Consider the following 26,000-nt stretch of genomic DNA (forward strand, 5'->3'; position numbering starts at 1 on the left):
TTAGTCAACAAACTTCCCACCCGAGTGGTATCGTTTCTTATTGGGTTTACAATTTGCTCATCTCCCAAGAGTACTTTCAGTACTTTGATTAAATTTGTTAACATTTAGGTGAGCGGACAATTTTTTTAAACTGCGCCTCTTTAAAATAATACTATTACGTGAAATTGAAAACTCGAGCTTCTTTCAGCATGATATTTAAGTCCCAAGTCGCAAGAAGTCGCCTCTAAGTAGGACAAAACAAGTATCTAACCTTGAACATGCACAGAACTTCAACCAGAAAATAAATTTATGCAATTTTCTATCTCTTGCGTAACAAAGGCTAAAAAGTCAGGTTAAGATAAACCTCATCTGACTTAGAATATCAAACGTTTCTGACCACACGACTCGAACATGCTGGATTTAATGTTAATATTAGTTTTGATCGTACTTTCTCTATTTTATGGCGTTCAAAGGCTTGTGAACTACACGACCAAAAACTTGCCTCCGGGACCAAAAGAATGGCCTGTTGTAGGAATTCTCTTTGAATTTGACATTCTGACTCTTCATCTAAAACTTTACGACTGGACGACCAAATATGGAGATATATTTCAGTTTGATTTGCTTGGAAAGACGTTTGTTAGTTTAAACTCATCTGAAGTTCTTAGAGAAGCGTTTAACCAAGAGCCAAATGCCACTGTGACAGCAAATCGACCGCCATTATTTTTAGGCAAGTACGTTTTGGAAAATGCTGACGTTGTTTTCGCCCAAGATAATGCAGTTACAAGACGTAGAAAGCTGGGCTACCAGCTACTTCGGGCATATGGAGAAGGCCTGTCTTGCAGAGAATCACAAATCAAGGAGAACATCATCTCCGTAAAGGAACTTATACGATCCAACGAATACAAGAACATCGATCCAAGTGATATCGTTGAGGAATTTCTGCTAAGTACGGTTGAAGTTCTGGTACGTATGCGCTAGGATTAGGCTCATGTGATCCGAAGATTAGAAGTGTACTTCTAATCATCCTGATTTTGATCTGTTTGTAATTTTTTAAATATTGTTTACATCCTCTCTAGAGCTAGACGTTGTATACAACATTATTAAGTGAACTTTTAAATTTTAGTGAACACGTTTAAGAGACATGCTTTTTAAAAGCAAGACAATAATAAAAATTTATTTAATAATTAATAGATAGGTAGATGAAAACATTTTATAATGGAAATTCAAATGCGTTTCATTCAAAATGAACAATCTCAGAGTATATATATCCAGTAAGGGGTTGTAGATGATCCAATATATCCATATCTATTTCTAGATCTGCTGTGTGCTGAAATCTAAGGCATGATTATAAGAAATGATAAAAACATTTATGATATATTAATTTATGGAAGAGAATATAAACTCTCTCAATATGCAAATGATGTATCTGTAACATTCGATGGCTCTCCAACATCTATGAATGATCCAAGACCTATATTATTTTGCAAAATTATCGAGAGTAAGAATTAATATAAAAAACCCCAAAATGATTTGAATAGAAAGTAAAAAATTTATTTAAAGTTAAGATTTTATTTGTTAGTCAACATAATTTTGCATATATTCTGTTGGTTTTATCTTGCTTTTTCGTTTAGATAATCGTATGGCACACACTACAAAAATATTGAAAAATGCTTAAAAATGATAAAAGACAACATATCTCAAAATTTTGATCATTGACCTCATATAAATTTTATGCCAGGAGAGCAAGGTCATTATACTTAGTTTAATACTATAAATGTTTTAGCATTATCATCATTCAGTTTTTTGTTATATTGAATCAAAAATGGGTAGTAATTTGAAAACTGATAGAGGAAATTCGGACTAGAATTCCCTAAAAAATTGTGAATGAAAACTTAATTCTTTGTATCTATTTAATGTCACTACCATTCATAAACTGTATTTCATTTGTCAAAGAATTAAGCAATTTGTATTATTATCACAATTAAGAAAATCTCAACCATAGAGTATATTTTTTATGGATTTTTCTTAAATTTTCAAAAAATATTCAATGGCCATTAACTCAAAAAGTAGGTCATTGATCTACTAATTTGAAAGTGAAGAATAACACTACCATGTAAGGTCTACAACACACAGTAGTTGGTTTTTCATTATCATCGGTGGATTTTTTTTTCATTCTGAGTAAACGTCATCCTTAATTCGTGAATCAACTCAACCACAAAATCCAAAAAAATTGGCATTCAGGGAACGTCTCAACTGCCTTATGTAGATAATCATCATAATATGATAATACTTAAACATTAAAAGCTAATACTTTAACATTACATGCTGATACTTTAACATTACATGATGGTACTATCACCGGGAAAAATATGGAGTTTCTATAAATCCGGCGACAATAAGACTAAAATGCTCTAGATGTTAAAAAGCACTTTATTTGAACTTTAGGTCGGTAGGGTGAATTCTGGAAATCCAAAAACTACACCCGAACAATCCGAAGCCTAATTCTTGACTCCCGACAATGGTATATAACACAATATAAATAAGAATTGAAAACAATAGAAATTAGCACTTAAGCACGAGTGACATACCGGTATGTCATAGAGTAAAACTTCAATATGAGTGAGTCAATTAAATCAAAGGTGAGGTGTAAGAGTTAATAAAATAATTAAGCAATTATAACTGAAGTGAATTATTGTCTTGTACAAAGGGAAAGGTATATTTATGAATAGATAACAGTTACTCAAATTTCACTCCATGATAGTACTATAACATAACATGCTTTTACTTCAACATTACATTGTGGTACTTCAACATTTCAGCACGAAATGTTAAGGTAACATCATGTAATGCAGATATCGCGTTCTAAAAATATTGAACTTTTTAATAGAACACAATCTTATGTCTAATTTCCTTTTCATTTTACATTCAGTCTGTTATTTCATGTTTCAAACAATTTGGACAAAATATGTTCAGTCGATAAGTTTTTTAATTCCTCATAATAGAAAATATATTAGATATCTAAATTTCAGAAAATGTAACAAAATATTTTTATCGTTACATGAAGTGCTCAGGAACTAGCATTATTCCTTTGTTAGATCATTGGGCGAAGTTTTGGTAGAAATGGAAAGTTACAGAAAATCTTGCATAGACTTGACGATTTGATCCAACTGGTGGCAAACCCGGGGTACGATGCTGTGTATGGGGCCCTGCCGTTTCTACGTCACATTTCTCTCCCAATATCCAGGAATATTACCGAAATTCACAAAACAAAACAACAAATGATAGAGCATCTGGAGGATCTATCGGTGAGCGGTTTTATGTACTGACACATACATAAATCTTAAAAATGGCTTTCCATCGGATTGCTTTTATTTTACGTCACACTACACTTGCCTCTGGTTTGCTAGAGAGAAAAAATATAGAATCGTCGAAAATTCACATCTAATTTTCAATTTGTAGAAAGAAGACAAAGATAATAAGGGTATTTACCACACGCTGAAGGACGTGGTGGAGGTAAGGGATGACGATGGCAAACAATGGTTCACCCAGGAAAACACTAGAAACTTGCTTGTGAATTTTGTGGCTGCAGGTATGTACGAGTAAGCCGATTTTGCTTTAAGATAGCCGCAGAACTGTAGCTCTACGGGAAATTCGGGTCGACGGGCCGTGGAGCTACAATTCCCACAATTCCTCTTTATTTATAGTGCACAAAAAGATGCGCACGGTTTTGGACATATTAAATTTATTTAGGAATATATTCTGTAAATGTTTTTATACCAAAAAATCCTGAAAATTTTTACTACTGATTAATACTGATTCATCATTTATTTGCCTCAAACGTTTTTATAACACCCTAACCGACATCGGGTATTGAAGTATGTTTATTTAACGTCGGGATCAAGAATCGCCATTTTAACAATCCGTCAATTCGTATTTTTCGTGAAGCCACAGTTTCGTAGCTAGCTTGGAATATGAAAAGTATGAATGCGAATTTTAAAAACTTATTACACTGTAGCTAATACTTTCATATAAATATATATTTCCTTAAAAATATTTCAGTTTCTTCTTGTATCCGAATTTGAAATAATTCTTAGTAAAATTAAAACCAATTTCTAACATTTATTCATGAAAATACTTTTATTTAGTCCATGCTATTGCCATTCCCTCTAAATTACCTCCATAATTGAAAGGAAATCTGCCTTTTATTGTAAAAGATATTTAAGCAAAAGGATTCTTTGCACCAAGTTTGGTTGAATTTTGGCCAAGTGTCTTGTTCAAAAAAGCTTACTTGAGTTTTAACTTACACAAGAAAAGGAGTTAGCAGTATATTTTGCTTCCGATCTTATAAACAATGTTGTTTCTCCTCACCATTCGAAAATAATTGTTAAAGAACAAAAATATTACAAACAATTTTGTAATAGATTAATTAAAATGATGATAAAAAAATACTCGATTTGAATATGAATTATGCTACTAAACAAACCTAACCCTATAATTTTATCTAATTATCAGTCCTGTATAAACTGTTTTTCTCCCCAATTAATTCCATTCCATTTGTAAATACTTAATTTTAAAATCATCTACAAAAAATTATCATTTAAGGTATGTTATATTTTTTCGTTTTTTATTGCAAATTTAAATTTTTTACAGAGTGTGATTCCAACAAATACTCCTTGAAATATATATTATTCCTTATTGTCAATCTTTTCGTTTAAAGAAATATCCTCTAATGTGTTACTAATGTTACTAAACATCCTTAATTTGGTATCAACAATGATGAGTTTTCTAATATGTTTTACGGTGCGACCGTTGGGGCGAGCACAGCATGTGATCAAACAATGAATTATAATAAATTAATAAAATAAAATTAACAACGTGAAATTTGAATGCCAAAAAATAAAACATATCTATTTTTCAGTAAATTTTCATTATTCATAGTTTATAAGATTTGTTATAATTTATTTATTTATATGTAGAACAATAGTTTAATCTCAGATACAATGTTGTTAAATAATAAAGATTTTAATATATAAATATTCATTGCACTGCATCTCCTCTTTTAAAGTGATTGTGATTATGATTAATTGATTGATTTTTCCCTTCTTTTTTTTTGCAGTAGACATTTTTTCTTAAACTTACATATAAAACTTGACTCATCATAGAGCTCCCCCATGCTAAAAATTTTTTCATTTTTGTCAATTTATACATAGAAAATCGACTTACCATGGATTTGCCCCTCCACTTAAAAAAAAAAAATTAATGTTTAATTTTATTTTTAATTTACGCTTAAAAATATTTGCTTATCATGTTAAAAGAACATGGTGTTGCCCCCCCCCCCCCCCCCCCCCGCATGTAATAAATGGAAGTGAAAATAAAGAAACCATTGAACTGCTAAAGAGCTGAAGGATTAGAATTTTCATGATTTATTTTCTTTTTGCTTGCAAAGATTTTTTGGATGAGGCTGCCATCCACCCCCTTTAAAAAAAGGCGCTGCTACGTATAACGTTACGTTTCAGGAAATTACCGTAATTATAGTGAATAAAATATTTGTGAGCATTCATCCAAATTAGTGCAATTTACAACTGTTTCCTGTATCTGAAGAAATGTCCTTATTCGTCAGCTGTTCTTTATCTTAGCCTTTGCAAGATTTTGAGAGGATTTTGGTCATTTCAGCAGATTTACAATAACTTCAATTAGAGTAATTTCCCCTTATCAGTGCTTATTGTGACGTCAAAGCTGACGTTGGTTAAGTGTCGTTTTACTCTTTAAAACTCCCCTGAGAAATAAAAGTATGCGAAGTATACTGTTTTATTTACTTAAAACGCATGATGTTCTTAAAATTACACATCTTATAAGCTTTTCAAAGGTTTTACTTTGATTCTCGGGAGAACGTGATGTTGGAACGTGAGGTTGGAAACCATTGGTACTATGAATTGTGGGTCAAAATTTACTGACTCCGAAAAAATATATCGGATCAATGTGTAAACGTTTGTGACGTCACACGATTATTTTTGATTGAAGTGTACTGAGGTGAACTTTAGAGGTAACATTGACTGTATGTCGCTTACATCGTTATTGTTTTTACTGTCTAAATTTGTCTTGCTGATTCTCGTGAGAGTGTGAAGTGATAAAAATTGCCATGATTACAGGGAACTACTGGGACGATTAAAACGATGCATTACTGGTCCGATTTACTGACGCCAAAAAAATCCGTTGAATGAATGTGCAACTAGTCCGAATTTTCTATTCACACACGCCTTGCCGGTAGAGCTCGCTTCGCGCCGGCGCTGCGCGCCGGCGAGCTGCGCTCGCTATTATCAACATGGCTGCATTTAAGTAAACTTGTACAGGAAAAAAGCGACTTTTAGCTGGGCTGCAAAAGTAAACAAAAACACCGAACAGCATCAATAGGAGCCTCCGCTTCTCTAACGCTTTGCCGACATAAAAACATGAGAGAGAGAGAGAGAGAGAGAGAGAGAGAGAGAGAGAGAGAGAGAGAGAGAGAGTTAGTAAGTTAGAAGCCAGTCTTCTACACCATATGCATAATGACATGTCAAAAGAGCCCAGCTTTCAGTACTTAATTATTTTGATAAGATTTGTAATACTGATATGAATTTATGAAATGCAATAAACACTGAAAGTAATACTAATGGCAATGAATAAAAACAGGCCTTTTATCAACACGAGGAACAATCATGTCCATGATCCAACTTCTTGCAAAAAAACCTGAACTGCAGATATCATTGCAAAGAGAGGTGGACAATGTGATTGGTTCCGACAGAGAGCCCAGTCTGGCCGACAGGAGGAGCTGTCATCTGACGGAAGCGTTCATCATCGAGTCCATGCGCTACATCTCACTCGTTCCTCTGGCCGTTTTTCATGCTGCGTCAGAGGATGTAACAATAAGTGGATACACCATTAAAAAGAACACAATCGTGAGTCAAACTACCATTTCTACGACATTAATATAAGTTGTATGACCATTCTTTGAGCACCAACTTTTTGTTGTTATATAGTAAGGCGAGAGCAAATATTCGTTTTCGAAAGAAAGTGATATCAATTTTGTATGTAGAGTCATTGTTTGCAAATTGAATTACACTTGAAATTATGCGTTTTACAAAATATATGAAAATTGGTGCCAAAATTATGAATGAAACCATAGAACGTGTTTTACTGAAAAGTTGGCGTTGAAAATTGACTATCTTCATCAATTCTTTTATCGAGACAAATGTTATATTTATTTATGGGCGTTTAACGTTTATAAAGATTAACCACTAACCTTGTTATATTTTACCTCTGAAAGAAATGCTGAAACTTTCGTAGGAAAAAGACTTTAATTATAGATGACTTTTCTCAAAGATCATACCAAACATTTGGACAATTCATCACAGCGAAAAAGAGTTCGATGATCCATTTCTCTTTAAACCAGAGCGGTTTCTTGATGATAAAGGACAATTGTTGCCGTCAAATGACCCTGTCCGAAAAAGGTGTGAATTCTTATAATTGACCTTTGTTCTTTTAGCATAGTTTAGTCTTATCTTCACAAGTTTTGTATTCATTTATTGATTTTTTTTAACCCAGTCAGTTCATATCACATACTTAAAGAAAAAATAGAATACTGAATACTAAACATACTCAGTGATTTGATAGATACCGATGTGTTAAAAAAAATTTCGACTAATGCATACCTTTTTTTTATTATTAGTTAATATCAATGACAACCACTGCAGAAAATATAAATTAATTTACTTAAATACAGAATAATCTATTTTTATAGAATTTGTTTTTGGATTAGTGAAAACAAATCCGCTTAATGAATAATTTTTCTTTTCATTTCATTATCAATATCGATGATATGGTTGATAACAACCACTGCAGAATATAATGATTGATTTACTTAACAAAAAATTAATCTATTTTCAGAGTGCTTGCTTTTGGAATAGGAAAAAGAAGTTGTATTGGAGAAGTATTCGCAAGATCTCGCATGTTCCTTTTTATAGCTACCCTGATGCAGTTGGCAACAGTGATTGAGCCAGATGGAAAGTCCTTGCCAGACCTGGTGCCGACAGAAATGCTTCAAAAAACATTTCTACAGCCACAGCCGTTTGAAGTTCGCTTTAAGTTACGATCAAAATAGTATCAGAAAAACATATCTAGAGGCCAGCGTTTATATCAATAGCATAAGAAAAACAAAAGACGTAGTACATGTATATTATCATGATCTTTCTTACATATGTATTCTTAAGACATCCATATCTAACAATCGTACTGTTTCAATTGAAAAAAAATCGTTGGAAAATCCAAACGGTAAACATGTAACCTCAACATTTTGTTTTAAAAGTTTATAGTTAAAACTTTATCATGTAAAAATTTAATCAAATATAAATTGATTATGACTTATCCAAAATATATTATATCACTAACTTACATGTATAATTATCAAATCAAAGCACGGTGAAAGAAAGTGTGCGCTGAAGATGTAGATTCGGCAGGAATATGGGTCCACAAGAAGAGTGGAAATTTCATTAATTAATTTTACACATTTTTCAAATTATAACCGTTATTTGGTTTCTGTTGGACGTGGAATAGGTGGCAAAATGTTTGTAATGCAAAAGGTCTTATCATAATATGTGTCTAAATAACGAACATAATGCAATTCATCCGAAATCCTACTTATTTACAGCTGTTTTTATTTGATTTTATTGTCTCTGGGTCTTCTCTTCACAAATTTGAAACGTGTAAAGATGACATGTTTCAGCATTAAAAATGTCGCTTTTTAAAAAAAAAGATGCAGAGATGACCCAGAGAGGACTATTTATGCACTTTTGAGGATGAAAAACAAAGTCCATTGAAATGACAGTGTTGTTTCAAATACTACTTTACATTGCAAATTGTGAAGTTAAGCATAGCTCATGGTTTCGTCCGGGATTAGTAAATACAAACATGCAGTGTTTTGGGTTCAAATTCTACTGGTGATTTCTGTTTTTAATATATTCGATCATTGCTTGCTATCTATTCAAGATATATTACTTAGGTCAGGTACTCTTTACACAATTGCGCTGAAAAATATAGTTTAATTCATCATCAGCAGATACAACATTATAACAAATGTTTAAGATATCAGTGTATATTTTATACTTGAAAGAAAACAAAATTGACGTATACATTTTTTTCAAAAATCGCCTTTTTTAAAAAAAAATATAAATGTGAAGTATTCATATTCCTACGCTATCTGCCTCGGTCTTTCTCACGAAAATATAGGTCATTTTTTGATCGGCATTTTTTTCACTAATGAATATTGCTTATATTATTACAATAATCATATAACTTTCATGATTATCGTTCGTTTGTTATAACATAATCTATATTTAATTTTTTTTATTGTTTATTAGTGTTTTTCTTTTTTTTTTTTTAATGACGGAATGGTTATGACGGAATGGCAACACCTGCACCACATTTGTGATCGCACTCGTGTAAACTCTATTTAAGGATATGTGCACTGTTTGCTGGTGACGTAAGACTGGTGACAGTATTTGCTACGGACATGAAGATCTATACTCGGCAGTTTTCTTAACAAGTTCAGTGATTTTAACTTTGCTTTTAACAGTGATCGTCTAAGCACAGTAAAAATTTAAGTAATTAAAAAGTCGAATATCTTGTTTTTTATTATACACGTACATGTCTATCACTATGGACATCTAATGTGTATGTATTTATATGCGTATGGTTGTTGTTTATAATTGCTATCGTATATAGAAAAGTAAAAGGCAATATAACTGCTAATGTTTTGTGCCAAAGAGTTAAATAAATATGATGCATTCATAAAAAAATTTATCAGCTTCAAACATCGCATACTAATCATACTAATCTTATTAATCTATTAATCTTATATCTACATATCAAGCATATCTTCGTTTCTTTTTTTATTTTTCTTCGTGATTTTTATTAATTAAAAAAATGGTCCCAAGACATTTGAGACCATGTAAAATAAAGAAAAATAACTCTTAGAAAGGATCTTTCAAACCACGATTTTTGCAATAATTCAGTATTTTCTTTAATTTTTCAATTTCATTCAATTTCTATTCAACATTCCATACACACTTCATTTATCATTATTTTGTTTTTCATTTCTAAACTAAGTAACATTTCACTTTCATTAGCATTTTAAAGGGACATGGTCACAATTTTGGTCAAAAATTATTTTATCAATTTTAATGTTGACAATGCTTTAGTAAGGCATTTTTAATAGGCAACCAAAATTTGAGTGTCTTTTGTTGAGTTAAAAGCGAGTTACAGAGCTTACAATTCTTCGCTATGTAAACAAAGCTTTTGTTTACGTTTTGAATGTTGAAGGGAAAATTCCAGTTTTAGGTCTAAAATGAATGTGGTATACGTTAGTAATGTTATTTTTGCTTAAAATGAATAAGAAGATAGACAAATCCGTTTGTAAAAGAGTTTTTACTAGTATATTGAACCTATGGAAACAAAAACAGGGCACGAGCCTTGTTTACATGACGAAGAATTGTGAACCCTGTATCTTGCTTAAAACTCATCGACTGGCACCCAAATTTAATTTGATTATTAGAAATGCATTCCCAAAGCATTGTAAATAATAAAAACAGAAAAATAAAATTTGACCAAACTCGTGACCATGCCCCTTTAAAACAGAAATGTTTAACTGTTTAAGAATTTGATAAATAAGAGGTAATTATTTGGAACCAGACTGATATCTTAAAAATTGTCTAGAAGATAGAGTATTGTATTTTAACGTCTATTATTAAGGTCTTCCGTTTCCAACGGAAGACCTTATAGTTTTCGTACTGTTTCTTCTTCTCCTTTTTAGCTCACCTGAGCTGAAAGCTCAAGTGAGCTATTCTGATCACATTTTGTCTGTCGTCCGTCTGTCCGTCCGTCTGTCTGTCCGTCAGTCCGTCCGTCTGTCCGTAAACTTTTCACATTTTCAACATCTTCTCAAGAACTACTACTTGGCCAATTTCAACCAAACTTGGCACAAATCATCTTTAGGCATAGGGGATTCAAAGTTGTAAAAAATTAAGGGCCACACCCTTTTTCAAGGGGAGATAATTAGAAATTAATGAAAATTTTCGAGAATTTTTCATAAATCTTCTTCTCAAGAACCAGAAAGCCAGGAAAGCTGAATTTTGTGTGGAAGCATCCTCAGGTAGTGTAGATTCAAAGTTGTGAAATTCATGACCCCCGGGGATAGGGTGGGGCCACAATGGGGGTCGAAGTTTTACATAGGATTATATATAGAGTAAATCTTTAAAAATCTTCTTCTCAGAAACTAATCAGCCAGGAAAGCTGAAACTTGTGTGAAAGCATCCTCAGGTGGTGTAGATTCAAAGTTGTGAAAATCATGACCCCTGGGTGAAGAGTGGGGCCACTATGGGGGGGGGGGGTCGAAGTTTTACATAGGTATATATAGAGTAAATATTTAAAAATCTTTTTCTCAGAAACTAATCAGCCAGGAAAGCTGAAACTTGTGTGGAAGTATTCTCAGGTAGTGTAAATTCAAAGTTGTGAAATTCATGACCCCTGGATGTAGGGTGGGGCCATAATGGGGGGTCGAGGTTTTACATAGGAATTTATATATAGAGTAATTCTTTAAAAATCTTCTTCTCAGAAACTAATCAGCCAGGAAAGCTGAAACTTGTGGGAAAGCATCCTCAGGTAGTGTAGATTCAAAGTTGTGAAATTCATGACCGTCGGGGGTAGGGTGGTGCCACAATGGGGGGTCGAAGTTTTACATAGGAATTTATATATAGAGTAAATCTTTAAAAATCTTCTCAGAAATTAATCAGCCAGGAAAGCTGAAACTTGTGTGGAAGTATCCTCAGGTAGTGTAGATTTAAAGTTGTGAAAATCATGATCCCTGGGGGTAGGGTGAGGCCACAATGGGGGGGGGGGGTGTTAAAGTTTTACATATGAATATATAGAGTAAATCTTTAAAATTCTTCTCAGAAACTAATCAGCCAGTTGATTCTTTATAATTGTTAAGACTTTGGCTCCAGGAAAATTCTTCGGCCTCACAAGAAGGTTCAGAGTTTGATGTAGCTTTATATCCCATATATAAACAATTGTTAAGGAACTTTTTGAGAACTACAATACTCAACATGTGATATGACTATAAATCCATCCTGTTAGAAAAGGGACTAATGATTATAAACATAGGAATATGCAGGGGAAAAATGGATTTTATTTATACAGGATCTACATGTATTATTGTACATTGTCCAGATTGTTTGTATTATGAGTCCATTAGATGATTTTATCATACCTATTGTTCCTCAGGTGAGCGATGTGGCCCATGGGCCTCTTATTTCCACAAAGTTTGTGCACGCAATTTTTCGGAAACTATTCAACCGATTTACACTTTTTTTCACAGATGATTGGTAGTGATCTGAATTTATTTTGTTTTCAATATTCTTGTCGTCATCTCTTCCGGTACCGAGTTATCGCTGATTTTGTAGCTTTTACGACCCCTTCTCAGAGATATGCATATGAACTTTTCAGGATAGGTAGACTATAGTCTGAAATTGTGCCTATTGTTTTTGTTTTACGCCAGTGGCGCCATTCTTATGAGCTCACTATGGCTCGAAAACTGGGTACGAATTTTATTCCCTTTTTTGTCCACAAGAATTCTCAGCGATGGTTCAGTAGATTTTCTTGAAATTTTCAGGAGTGATATCTCGAAGAATATTTCTTATCATTTTTTTTAAAACTTCATTTCCTGTCTCCCATTTCCTGTCCCGCGACAAAAAGCTTGTGACATTGAGATCTAAAAAAAATAAGGACTTGAGCATTCAGAATTGTAGGATTATAGAACCATACTTGTAGATGATTTTGAATTATTTTGTTTTGTTCGTCATAACTTCCGGTCGTCACCGGAAGCACTTCAAAAATTATTTATTTTTGCATTTGATTAATCTAATATAGAATTGAAATATAAGTATTAATCCTTACATATGTCACCTATCCGATGTAAAATAAACAAAAAATTCTACTTCAGGTGAGATATCTCAAATATCTCAGATAGCCTTTTTAAAATAAATGTTTTACCAACGAGATCTCAGAAAGTCAAGTGATCAATTTACGAAACTTCTATGGATGATAGACATTTGATAGAACATGCGTTTAACCGCTTTCATTTTGTCAACCGTCACTTCCGGTCCTCACCAGAAGGGTTCAAACAAATCAAGCTGTTTAAATGTTTAACTAGTACGGTTTTTCTTTGACAATTTTAGTAAAATTGATAAACAATAAAGTACAGTTGTATAATGTTCAAGAAATACAAACTTTTATTTTCACTGAGCATTTCCGTTTGTCCTTTTCCTGTCAAGAGACAAAAAACAATGACTCCATAAGATCTAAAAAAACGGTGACGACTTGAACAACCAAACTTCGTTGGATAAAAGCCCTAAGTATGTATCCGTGTTTACATTATTTTGTTTTATTCGTCGTATCTTCCGGTCGTAATCGGAAGCACTTAAAAATTTTTTCCCTCATTTTATTTATTTTACATGAATGAATATATCAGTAGACATTCTTCTATATGTTAACTATACACTGTTGAATAAGCAAACATATGTACTTTCGGTGAGATATATCAAATATCTTAGGTACATATCCTTTTTGACAAATTTTATACCCGCCAGATTTTAGTCACTGTAAGTGATTAAGACACGAAACTTTTATGAATGATAGACAACTTATTGAAAATGTGTTTAACGGATTTTATTTTGTCAACCGTCACTTCCGGTCCTCACCTGAAGGGTTCAAACTTGTTCTGTTTTTAGCATGTTTAACAGATTTTTTGGGGTATTTCATCTAGTATGACAAACAGTGATGAACATTAGGCAAATGTACAAGAAATACTGGCTTTTAGATTTGGCAGAGAGTATCGATATTTTATCGTATCATATAAAACAAAGCGGACGAAAGACCTACTCGTTACTCGTAACGAGATCTAGTTGTGGAATACATTTGTACTGTGCCTAGTATTAAAAACAAATCCATGCAACAAAAAGTTCCTACACTTATTTGGTGTAGAGATCCACTTTAAAGGCATCATATCTATATACTTTTGTTTGAAAATTATCCAAAAAATTGTATAGATTTGATATAATTCGGCGTATAAATAGGGGCTGCAGGCAATAGTTTCGACACATGATCCTTTAATGCACTTTTTTTTAAGCCAGGAGAAAACTAACATCAAATAAACATGTCATTGCATTATTTACAAACAGAATATGCACATAATATAAGAAATAAATGCATAAAATCTTAAGGCCACAAAATGTAGACCACACCTCGGCCAGGAGTTTCGGGTGGGCAATCGGGTGTGACGAAATCGAGGGGTTTACATACTAGGTACCTGTGTGACAGGGCCTATTTACGAAAGTTGTTTAGTTTTAAGTCTCACGGTCGCAAGAGGTCGCATGTAAGTGGGTCAAAACAAGAAACAGACTCAAAACTTCAAGTTACATTAACTTACAGAATGTACCTTACGCTATTTTCTATGTATTGCGTGCAAAGTGATTAGATAGTAAGGCAGAGGCAAATTATAAAATAAGATTTCTGACCACGCGATTCAGACATTCTGGATTTAAAACTGATCTTAGTTTTGATCGTATTTTCTGTATTTTATTATGCTGAGATTATGTTGAGAAGTTTGTGTAGAAATCGTGAACAAATCGAGCAAAAATAGGCCATATACCGACACTTTATTTGATACTTAAAGATCTGACAACGAAATATGGAGAGGTATTTCAGTTTAAGATGCTTGGAAAGAAGTTTGTTAGTACAGCAGATCGTCCGCCATTATTTTTAGGCAAGTACGTTTTAGAAGATGCTGATGTTGTTTTAGCCCAATTGGGTACAGTTACAAAACGAAGAATTTTAAAGTTGTGAAAATCATGATCCCCGGTAGTAGTGTCGGCCCACAATAGGGGGTCGAATTTTTACAAAGAAAAGTTGGCCGGAAAGCTGAAACTTATGTGGAAGCAGCCTCAGGTAAAGTTAATTTAAGTTTGTTCAAACCATGAAACCGATTAACCAGAAAAGCTGAAACTTGTGTGGAAGCATCCAGGTAGGGACTGGGTAGATTCAAGTTTGTTCAAAACATGATCCCTGGGGGTAGGATGGGGTCACAATAGGGGGGATTGGGGGAATGTTTACATACATATAGGAATAAATAAATAAAATCAACCTTAGGTTGTGTAGATTCAAATTCGTTTAAATTAAAATCTTGAAGAGTATGGTGAGGTGGGACCGCATTGGGGATCCAGTTTTACAAAGAAAAACATTTTAATTCACAAAAACTGAAATGTTCTAATATATGGTTTTACTTATATGCAAGCCTTTTGACAAAGAAGATGGGGGAATAAGATGGCGCAAATGCCCATTCAGTTTAGTAGAGAAATATAATTTTGAATTTATGTTTCCCCAATTAAATCTATTCAAATAAAACTTTGCGAAAGCAAAATTTCTAACTATTGTCAGTTTTTTAATATATTTAACAAAAAATAAGAAAAAAAATATTGTCGAAAATTATGGTGGTATCGAACTCTTAACAAAAAAACCCCCCTAGATATATAAGATTAGCTTATGCCAGGTGCTCTAACCACTGAGCTATTTCAGACACAACAAAGTGGGCTTTTTAAATATTATGTGTGACTAAGGTCACGAACTACCGTACTTGTATTATTTTTTCAAAACGTTCAATTGTTGGGATACAAAATGATATTTTTAATGTATAGTGGGTCATCTCTCCACGTTTTTGTTGATTGAAATTGGTTTGTTTTCCAATCGACCTTAATTAGACTATGAGAAAAATATGGAGCAAAGACCCACTCTATAAAAGAAAATGCCCTGAAGTTCTAAAAAATGACAGTATTTGCAGGTTTTGATACGTACACGCCTGTTTGAGTCAACATATTACAAGTATTGAACATACCTATAGGTTAAAAATCAACAATTCGTTAAATATATATTGTTTTCAATGATTTAAAAAAAAAACCATCAGATTTATTGATACTTTAATTTTTCAGTAGCCTGTCCGACCGCTTATGGGCATTTTACACGCCTTATCCACCCATCTTCTTGCTGATTCTTTAAAATGGTTAAGACTTTGCCTCACATAGGGGTTCAGCGTTTGATGTAGTTTTATATACCATATACATGTATATTATACAATTGTTTAGGATCTTGTTGAGAAGTGCAACGCTCAATATGTGTTATGACTATAAAATTATCCTGTTAGAAAAGGGACTTGACTATAAACATAAGAATTTCCAAGGAGAAAATGGATTTTTATTTATACAGGATCTATATATAATATCCTACGTGGTCCAGATATTTTTTTATTATCACTCCATTAAGGTGGTATGGGATATCTGTCGAAATTAATGTGGAATCAAGTACATTTAATTTGAAATGCTTTCACCGGTTTAGAATTTAAAAATTTTGCAATATTTAACAAAAAAATAGAGTTTAAAAATATTTGGAGAGGTAAAAATTGTAAAACACCCAGCGGAATTCGAACTCATGACTTACAGGTTCGCAGAAAACCCTCTAACCCACTGGGCTACGCTGCTAGGTGACACTATTGAAAAAGAAACTACATATATAATTACACTTTATTTTATTGTTTATTTCGATAAACAATACGTCACAACATGTCCCATACCACCTTAAGCTGATTTTATCATGCCTATAATTGTTCAGGTTAGCGATGTGGCCCATGAGCCTCTTGTTTTTAATAGCATAGTAAAAGAAATATATACCACAGATGCAATCAAACAAAAGCAAATGCTGAAATTGGTAGAGATTAAAAGGAGAACGGTTCAAACTCAGAAACTAGAAACATCAATGTCAAAAATTATCGAAATGGCTTAAGCCGTGGGGTGTTTTTTTAAAGATCTGGGGAGGAAGAAAAGGTATGAAGTCTCGAAGTATTAGATATTTTCATCATAAGAATTGGATTTTATTTCTATTTGGCCATTCTTACACAAAATTGATGATGTTTATTAGCTAAAGGTTGAGCATATAAGAATTAAGAAAAAATATTAACGAAGTCGTAAAACAATATTTTTCTTTAGTATTCAACATAAGAATAATAAAAAATATCACTGACTGAATAAGGAATTCATGTCCATGCAATAACATCAAAATGAGAGTGCCTAATCAACACATGTATACCTGTGTAGAGAGTTCACTATCAGATACGAGAGTCGTGAAACTGTTTTGGTTTGCCTTGATTGGCTCTTCTAAAAAACGCTAGCTGTTGATTAAACAGATGCTACCGACAATCCAGTATTTATATGCGGGAGATGGTATAATATAAATTCCTTTAAACCAAAAAGTGTGTAAACTGTGTAATTCAGGTCAAGCTGCTGACGAATTCCATTATATTCTTGAATGAAAAGAGCTATTGACATTTAGACTTAAATTTGATAAATACTGGCCAGCGCCAAATACTATTAAGTTTTGTGAACTTATGTCTTGTACTAATGTTGCAAATCTGAAAAAATATGTTATTTTATTATCAAAATAATCAGTCTGATTTAATAGTCTGTCCTCCATTATTATACTTTTTCCTATATTCATTGTATATAATATTGTATATTTATGCTTATTTACTATTTATTTACTACTTATCTATTCATATCTACCTCTGACTTTTGAACTGTATATAATGATTGACTTCATGTACAATGTACCATTTTTCATGGTTTGAGTGAATAAACTGAATTGAATTGCGTATGATTAGATTTCAATAAATTGGCAGAAGAAGGAGCAGCAATGGTGTTTCTGCTGTGTTGTCAACAAGCTCTCGATCAGCATCTCTTGCTTGAAAATAAAATAAACTGAATGAAGCAAATGACTCGTAATAATCGATTTATAAATCATCTCATCGTTTTTATATTAATTGCATTTTTGATTTGATAATGATCACCAATTCATAAATTACGTTTGAGAAAACGAAATTCTTTGCTTGCAATTTTGTACGTATTTATGTTTTATTTCCTTTGTATCATGTTCAATGATGTGACAGTATTGAGGTGTGTAGATTTTTGCCCCCGTCTAAGGTAGGTGTTCATCAGAACGAACACTGTCTAGAAAATACAATGTTTTCAGTTTGACAGGCAATTATGGACATTTCAATTTTTGGCAAGAGCGTGCATTTGTAAGAGAATATGATCATTGTGTTATTTACCATATATTTACCAATATTAACCAACCATCGAACTACCATACAATAGAGTCTGCGTATAAAGAAGTTTTATACTTATACTACGAAAAGGAAATCACGGGACAAATAAGTAAAAATAGTTTTTTTCTTCATATTTTCTTTCTTTCTTTCTATCTTTCTTTATTTATTCATTGCATGATTTATCTTGTTTTATTTATTTATTCATTTATTATTTATTTATTGAACCCTTGATTGAACATTAAAAAATTCAGTTTATACATTGTATCTCCGTGTTTAAGGATATGATCAGTGAGGGGGTTTTCATCATGTCATTATATAAATAGTGCATTTTTGGGAGGGTAACTGTTGAAATTGACACCCCGAGAAAACCATTGTCAACCGACGCGCAGCGGAGGTTGACAATGGTTTTCGAGGCCTAGGGTGTCAATTTCAACAGTTACCCTCCCAAACAGGCACGATTTATTTTATTATACTGAATGCCTTAATTTTAGAGAAAATTTTACTGCCTTTATATAGAAATGTAGTGAATTCCTCAGCGAACCGTACGCGCATAATTTACGCGCATGTAACAATTTGTTGTGTTACCCGTTGTCAAGTGTGTTGCTAACGCTGAGGGTAATAGAACGGGTTATCAACTGCGTCTAAACCAATCAGATTTCAGTATTATGAAAGTATAATAATGCAATTTGTTACAAAACTTTACAATAACTCTTGAGCTTAATGAAGCACCTTTTCTACATTCTGCCGATGTAAATTAAGTTACGATACAAACCAATCATTTGTTTATGATTAGAACAAAACAATGCATTGAAAAATGCTTGATGCATGATATTTTTGTGCCCGATTCATAGTAAAATGAATATAGTGACCAAATAAAAAAAATCAGACATTTTAATATTCCATTTGTTTTTTTTAACATTTTCTTAACATTCTCCTCTTTATTCTATGTGACAATGCTTTTTTACGATAAAAAAAAGAAAACAGTAATTTTCTGATCTTTATTATTTATGAAACCCGCTATATATACTGTGAAATCATTTAATTTCGTGGGGGCCAATTTTCGTGGATTGTTGGTTTTTTGCTTATTCGTGGGGATCTAATTTCGTCAATGATTCAGTTTTTAGTCTCAGTAGGTAAATCAAACCTTTTATAATCAGTTTTCATTGAGGATGTAAATTCGTGGGCGAGGGCTACCCACGAATACCACGAAAATTGAGCCACCACGAATTCTAATGATTCCACAGTACCCCAGTGGCAGTAAAGAAGCGATGGAAACTAATATGGCGACTAAATGCTTTATGAATTCATGTCAGCTATGAGCATTGAAGTGAAGAAATATCTAGGTTTAACAGACAGGTATTGTTTACTCAAGTTCATTCATAAAGCATGCATGGTTTCATTATATGGATTGTATCTTCCATTCATATTTATTTAAATAATAATTATTAATACACTTATTTCATCTATATATTTGTCAAAACTTTTCATAAAAGTAGGAAGCTGGGATATTTACAAATTAAAATGAAAGTAGCAGAGTTTAAAAATATGCCTTCTAGAGGTTTAAAAGTTTTGCTTCCTTGATTTTGAACGTTCCACGGTCATTTTAAACTGGGTCTCCCTAAAAGTCTGATTTAGATAATGATATATCCGGCCTTGTATAGACAGTTGAACCAGGTTAGGGATATTTATGGATGAGATAATAAGAGGTCAACAAATTGATATCAGGGCATCCCGGCCATACACGGTCATGTTGGATTTAGTTTTGGTCTTCGTTTTAATTACTTTTTCTGTATTTTATTGTGTTCAGAAGTTGGTGAACTCGAACAAAAACGTGCCCCCTGGACCAAAAGGATGGCTTTTCATTGGAATGCTCTTTGAATTTGACCTACCGACTCTCTATCTGAAACTTAACAATTGGACAGCAAAATATGGGGAGATATTCCAGTTTGAGTTGCTTGGAAAGAAGTTTGTTAGTTTAAACTCATCTGAAGTTCTTAGAGAGGCTTTCAACCAAGAGCCAAATGCCACAATTACAGCAGCGCGATCTCCGACGTTTTACGGCAAATACATATTGGATAATTATTCAGACATCGCTTTCGCCTCACCAAACCAAGACTGGACAAAGCGTAGAAAACTAGGCCACCAGGTGCTTCGGGCATACGGAGAGGGCCTGTCTTGTGTGGAATCCCAAATCAAGCGCAACCTTGTCTCTGTCAAAGAATATTTACGATCCAACGAAAACAAGAACCTTGATCCTAGTGAAATCGTGGAGGAATTTGTGCTGAACACGGTTGAAATTCTGGTAGGGTTCCACATGATATTTTTCTTCTTCTAAAGTAATATTTTGTAAGTTGACAGTGTTGACGTTTTCAAGTACAAGTAGATCGTCTAAGCATTTTCAGAATGAATGGTAAGGTTCATTTATTTGTTAACACAGTGTGTATACAAAGTAATCTGTACTTTACATTGACAAAACTCATCTTATAACGAACTTTGTAAGTGTAATTTATCGCAAACTTCTATTGTGAATTAAGCCCCTCCCCCTTTTTAAACAGAATTTTTAACATCTGCATTTATTTAGTAAGTCTTTCTTTGAAAAGATATATCGCTGTTTCCTCCATTATTTTTTTAATGTGGTTGAGTCATTGCACCAAGTTCAAACTAATTCTAATTAAAATAAAACTAAAATGATAAAAATAAATCCCAATTACATCACTTAATTATTTGTTGCCTTTTGAAATAAAAAAAAAGTTTACAGACATTAAAGATCCAACGTGCAATACAACTATTCAAGGCTTAAACTTTTACTCAAATTATATCGGAGTTATCTGGAAAATCATACAAAATCAGACAAAAGGTTTTTTTTTTCTTGCCTTTGCTCAATACGCCAAAATATGTCAATGGAGATATAAAAATATCTGCTCAAAAGCAGAAAAGGGAATTCTTTTTAAAGATATGAAATAATATTTTGACAGACAATTGGTCGAAGTTTTGGTAGAAATGGAAAACTACAGAAGATTTTACATAGACTGGATGATTTGGTCAACTTAGTGGCGAACCCTGGGTACGATGCTCTGTATGGGAGTATGCCGTTTCTACGCCATCTTCCTTTTCCAATGACCAAAAATATAAATGAACTTCACCGAATAAAAGAGCAAATGATGGAGCATTTGGAAAACTTATTGGTGAGTCGCTTACACTTTACTTTATAACAATTTGCCTGTTTTGAAAAAATCGACAAAAAAATGGATTTGGTTTCCAAGATAATTTTGTAAATATTTCTTTTCTATGTATTAGCTTTTCTAAAATATTTTCTTTGACTTTTAAATAAATTGTATCGTGTGTACATTTAAAATTTCTAATTGTTATCCATATATCTTTTGTGTTCTTAAAGTGTCTTATTATAAACAAATTATAAAATGCATGTTAAAAGTTTTTAAAAAGTTTAAAAAGTTTTTACCCAACATGTGATACAATTTGCAACTGTATTCATAGAGTTAAATGGATTCACAAGTGTACTTATATTATCCAACGATACGATCCATTCCCAGTGCGTCCAATTTCTTTAAAATTGAACTTTAAGAATGAAAATAAATAAAAAAGAAGGTATAACACATTTTAATTTTGAATTTGCAGAAGGACGACACGACAGAAAAGGGTATTTACCACACGCTGAGAGAGGTGATGGAAGAGAGGGATGACGATGGCAAACAATGGTTCACCCAGGAAAACACTAGCACCTTGCTGATGAATTTTGTGGCTGCAGGTTGGTAAATATTACATAGCAAGTACAATAAATGAAGATATGAAGAAATTTTACGATTACGAAAGCTTTAAAAACAAAAACGATTTTTGATTGTCAGTGAACAAATAAAGGAACTGCTTTTTATTATATGAATTTCAATCTTTATTTCAACAATACTTCTGATATCATATCCACGTATTGTTGCGTAAACATTTTCAAAACTTATTAAGTGATATAGTACAGTATAGAACATTTTTGTATGCACTGTAGTGAAGATATTTATGCAGCAATTTTGGACGATATTTTATAGAAATACACATACTTATGAAAAGAGTACAATTGAAATTGATGGATGAAAGGGAATATATCCTAGATATCTTTTGTGGCACATTTTCATTTTTCACTTGGAAAAATTTACAGGAACAAAATTTTTTTTTACGGAGATGTTGACATCTTTGGATTATCTGAACACAAGTAAATTATCTTATTATTTTATCATGTCGTTTAATTTAGTCAACTCCTGTGTGCCGATTTTAATTCGTTGAATATGAACTGAAAGTAAACTTACTTTGTCACTGGCGGCTAACTTGATTTATAACTGATCATTCATTCGCTCAAGGAAAATCCTCGCCTTTGATTTTTTAAAACAAAAATGAGCAGCCAAAAAGTTCATGTTGCGTCTTTATTAGACTCAATATATGAAGAATCAATGCTGAGAAAAAAACTTAGGGTTTATAATTAACTAATATAAAACTTAAAAAGGTGTCAAAACTGAAGACAATTATAATTCTCAATGGTTTGTTTATAACAGCTTATTTAACAACCCGAGGGACTATCATGTCCATGATCCAAATTCTTGCAAAACGACCTGAACTACAGAAATCACTACAAAGAGAGGTGGACAATGTGATTGGTTCCGACAGAGAGCCCCGTCTGGCCGACAGGAGGAGCTGTCATCTGACGGAAGCGTTCATCATCGAATCTCTGCGCTACATTTCACACGTTCCTCTGCTTATATTACATGCTGCTTCCCAGGACACTACAATAAATGGATACACCATTGACAAGAATACAATCGTAAGTTTAAAAAAACCATTTATGGAAGATTTTTTTTCTTCTGAGCAAAATACGTAATGTTTAAGCTCGGCGTGTGAGATCAAATCAAGTTAAATGGCATATATAAAATCTGGACCTTTTTTATTTTGTCGAGAAATTCTTATTTTATAAAAGATTAATAAATTAAAACGTAATCCCATTTCTTAACTCTTTACTCCTTAGCAAATGTGCTTGAATATTAAATAAAACATATATTTTAGATCGTACCAAACGTATGGACGATTCATCACAGTGAAAAAGAGTTCGATGATCCATTTATCTTTAAACCTGAGCGTTTTCTTGATGATAAAGGACAATTGTTGCCATCAAATGACCCTGTGAGGAAAAGGTGTGGTATTTATTTTTCTTTGCATCAATGCTCAACCCAGCAACTCTGCCTTTCCCGTGCACAAAGTCCAAAATCGTGCTCCAAATTAAAGGTCAAACGATGTACCAATCGTTTTCTTTAAGATAAAATTAAACTCACTCTAAGACCATTTTTCCTAACTGTACTTTTATTACATAGAAACTATAATTTAAAATATGATACTAGATACAAGCAGTAATGCGTTGACGCAAAATTTATTTTGCTTTAATCATGCTCAAAATGATGTTTCTTTAATTTGTCGATTGTAATCCATTTATTTTGAAAACGGTGTTTTTGAAAATATTATTTTTTTTTCTTCAGGGTGTTTGCTTTTGGATCAGGGAAAAGAAATTGTCTCGGAGAAGTTTTTGCAAGATCTCGCATATTTCTATTTATATCCACATTAATGCAGTTGGCAACAGTAATCGATCCTGATGGGAAATCTTTGCCAGATCTGCTGCCAAAGAATATGATTCCAGGAATTGTGCTACAACCTCAGCCTTTTGAAGTCCGCTTCATTTTAAGATCAAAATAATATCATTATTATGATTTATTTATCTTAGTCGCTTATATACTCTTGTCGCTACAGATACTCGTATCATCATATTGCTTGATAATGGTAATGTCTAATGCTAATGCATATTAATTATTCCTTTTTGTAAAGTAATTGGATATAATGTTGATAAACACATTTTTAATTACAGGTATTTGTAATGCCTGTAATAATGTTGTAATCATTTATTTTTAAACTTAGTGTGTATTTCTTTTTCATAATTTGTTAAGTAAAAAAAAAATAACACAAGTCCTAAAAGTCGCAATCTTTTTTAGTTCAACTGAGCAGAAATCTTAAGTGAGCCATTCTGATCACTTTTTGTCCGACGTCCGTCTGTCTGTCTGTATACCTTTTACATTTTCGACTTCTTCTTCAGGACCACATGGCCAATTTCAACCAAACTTTTCACCAAGCATTCTTAGGTGACGGGGATTTCAGTTTGTTAGAATGACGGGTCGCGCTCTTTTTTAAAGAATGTTAATTAAGAATTATTTAACATAAGTTGGTACCTTTAAAAAATCTTTTCAAAAAACATTTGGCCAGAAAAGCTGATACTTGTGTGGAAGCATACTTAGGTAGTGTGGATTCCAGTTTGTTCAAATTATAATCCCTATAGCCCTCTAACGTGAAATACCCCGTTTCTTCAACTTTTGATATAAGTCCTTCTGTTTCACAAAGCCCTTTCTGGAGTTCTTGTTGCTGCTCGGCGATTTTCTGTAAAAGCACTAGATTTTCTGCCTTTTTCTTATCAAATTTTTATCTGCAAATTGATAAATTAAAATGTTTGATTTCGCTTCTCTATCTAATCAGAGTGATGCCCGTTAGTACATTCAAAATTTTTACTACCTGCTGATACGATGTTTTGATGAATTTTGATGTTTTCCATACCTGACGGATAGACCAATTATTATAATACCTTAACATGATATACGGATAGACTTATTATTATAATACCTTAACATGATATAACGACTAACAATTAAATTTGAAACAAAATCTTCCTACCCACTAAAATGGAGATCTGGAACATCTGAAACCAACAAAATGGGATACCATTAATAATGATGAAAAGTACGTTAATTCAAAACCAGGAAAAAGTCAAGAATAGTTTTCCAGTTTTTTGTGGGTTTTTTTTTTACCTTTAAACAATCCAGCTTCTGCGAGGGTTTTCATTTTGTCTCCAATCTGTACTGTGAAGTCTTTGATCAACTGTCGCAGTTTTGCCAGGTCTTCGTTAATTCTTGTCGCATATTTTGCGACGTCTTTGGCACAATCCGTAGTTTTGTTTGTTACATCACTTACTTCTTTACTAAAAGCCAGAAGATCGGTAGTGGAAGAATCTGTGGAATTGACTAACGTTCATGTATTCGCATCCGCTCCAAAATCTTTGATAGAGCACTGATGTCCGCCATTGTGCAATGACAATTGCAGAACTAAACCACAACCTCTTATTCGTTGTATCAGCACTTCTTTTGATGCGAAAAATTAATGACGTTGGCAAATAAATTCAAATAGTTTAAATGTCTTTATTGTGCCAATTCAAACTTAAGTTATTGAAATTTTAAAAAGTACAAATGATCAGTTCTTCCATGATGAATTAAAATTTAAAGGTATAACATCGCACTTTTAAATGTTTATTGCAATACCTTTTCCAATTAACTATAATATAACATATAATATAAATGTAAAAAGTTTACTGTGTTTGTCCGAACTCTAAAAAAATCGCAAATACATGTAGGTTTAAAGGGTTTTATTACTTTTGAAAGTACTTGAAGTTTTTTTCTTTAATTTCTAATAACAAATTATGCTAGCCAATTTTTTTTTTCCTACAAACGAAACTTCCTTATATGTTACAATTCATCAGTCTCTTGAAGATTTCTAAATCATTTTTAAAATAATATCTTCCCCTTTTAAATAATAGAAGTTCACTAAAGAAAAAATCCAATTTGATAACATATATCGTTAACATATATAAAGTCCTAAACAATGCCAACTAGTGGGTTTTTTCTTCAAAATTACTGTACTG

At 32.6% G+C, this 26,000-nt stretch overlaps 2 protein-coding genes across 4 annotated transcripts; both read left to right on the top strand.

Moving 5' to 3' along the window:
• The first annotated feature begins 240 nt into the window (after nucleotides 1-240).
• LOC128167384 (cytochrome P450 2C31-like) lies at nucleotides 241-9,330 on the top strand. Of its 2 annotated transcripts, XM_052833085.1 has the most exons (6): nucleotides 241-942; nucleotides 3,075-3,284; nucleotides 3,439-3,568; nucleotides 6,649-6,914; nucleotides 7,339-7,466; nucleotides 7,903-9,330. In XM_052833085.1, the coding sequence occupies exons 1-6, from the start codon at nucleotides 391-393 to the stop codon at nucleotides 8,114-8,116; spliced, it is 1,500 nt and encodes a 499-aa protein (XP_052689045.1). In that variant the 5' UTR covers nucleotides 241-390; the 3' UTR covers nucleotides 8,117-9,330. The 2 variants fall into 2 exon arrangements, with proteins under 2 accessions (XP_052689045.1, XP_052689053.1); XM_052833093.1 differs by lacking the exon at nucleotides 3,075-3,284 and having other exon boundaries at nucleotides 7,903-9,273.
• A 123-nt stretch (nucleotides 9,331-9,453) lies between these two features.
• Nucleotides 9,454-24,579, top strand: LOC128167344 (cytochrome P450 2C31-like). 2 transcript variants are annotated; one of them, XM_052833026.1, is made up of 7 exons: nucleotides 9,454-9,556; nucleotides 20,022-20,516; nucleotides 21,190-21,399; nucleotides 21,851-21,980; nucleotides 22,771-23,036; nucleotides 23,276-23,403; nucleotides 23,743-24,579. In XM_052833026.1, the coding sequence occupies exons 2-7, from the start codon at nucleotides 20,082-20,084 to the stop codon at nucleotides 23,954-23,956; spliced, it is 1,383 nt and encodes a 460-aa protein (XP_052688986.1). In that variant the 5' UTR covers nucleotides 9,454-9,556; nucleotides 20,022-20,081; the 3' UTR covers nucleotides 23,957-24,579. The 2 variants fall into 2 exon arrangements, with proteins under 2 accessions (XP_052688986.1, XP_052688977.1); XM_052833017.1 differs by lacking the exon at nucleotides 9,454-9,556 and having other exon boundaries at nucleotides 19,864-20,516.
• The last annotated feature ends 1,421 nt before the right edge of the window (nucleotides 24,580-26,000 follow it).

Source organism: Crassostrea angulata, chromosome 1 (genome assembly GCF_025612915.1).
Source record: "Crassostrea angulata isolate pt1a10 chromosome 1, ASM2561291v2, whole genome shotgun sequence".
Taxonomy (NCBI): domain Eukaryota; kingdom Metazoa; phylum Mollusca; class Bivalvia; order Ostreida; family Ostreidae; genus Magallana; species Magallana angulata.

Excerpts from the sequence above, each read along its gene's own strand:
- LOC128167384 (XM_052833085.1), top strand. The coding sequence starts at position 391 with ATGCTGGATTTAATGTTAATATTAGTTTTGATCGTACTTTCTCTATTT. Across the intron at positions 3,569-6,648 it reads TGTGAATTTTGTGGCTGCAG|GCCTTTTATCAACACGAGGA; the intron begins GTATGTACGAGT and ends GAATAAAAACAG. Across the intron at positions 6,915-7,338 it reads CCATTAAAAAGAACACAATC|ATCATACCAAACATTTGGAC; the intron begins GTGAGTCAAACT and ends CTTTTCTCAAAG.
- LOC128167344 (XM_052833017.1), top strand. The coding sequence starts at position 19,902 with ATGGATGAGATAATAAGAGGTCAACAAATTGATATCAGGGCATCCCGG. Across the intron at positions 20,517-21,189 it reads TGAACACGGTTGAAATTCTG|ACAATTGGTCGAAGTTTTGG; the intron begins GTAGGGTTCCAC and ends ATATTTTGACAG. Across the intron at positions 23,404-23,742 it reads AATGACCCTGTGAGGAAAAG|GGTGTTTGCTTTTGGATCAG; the intron begins GTGTGGTATTTA and ends TTTTTTCTTCAG.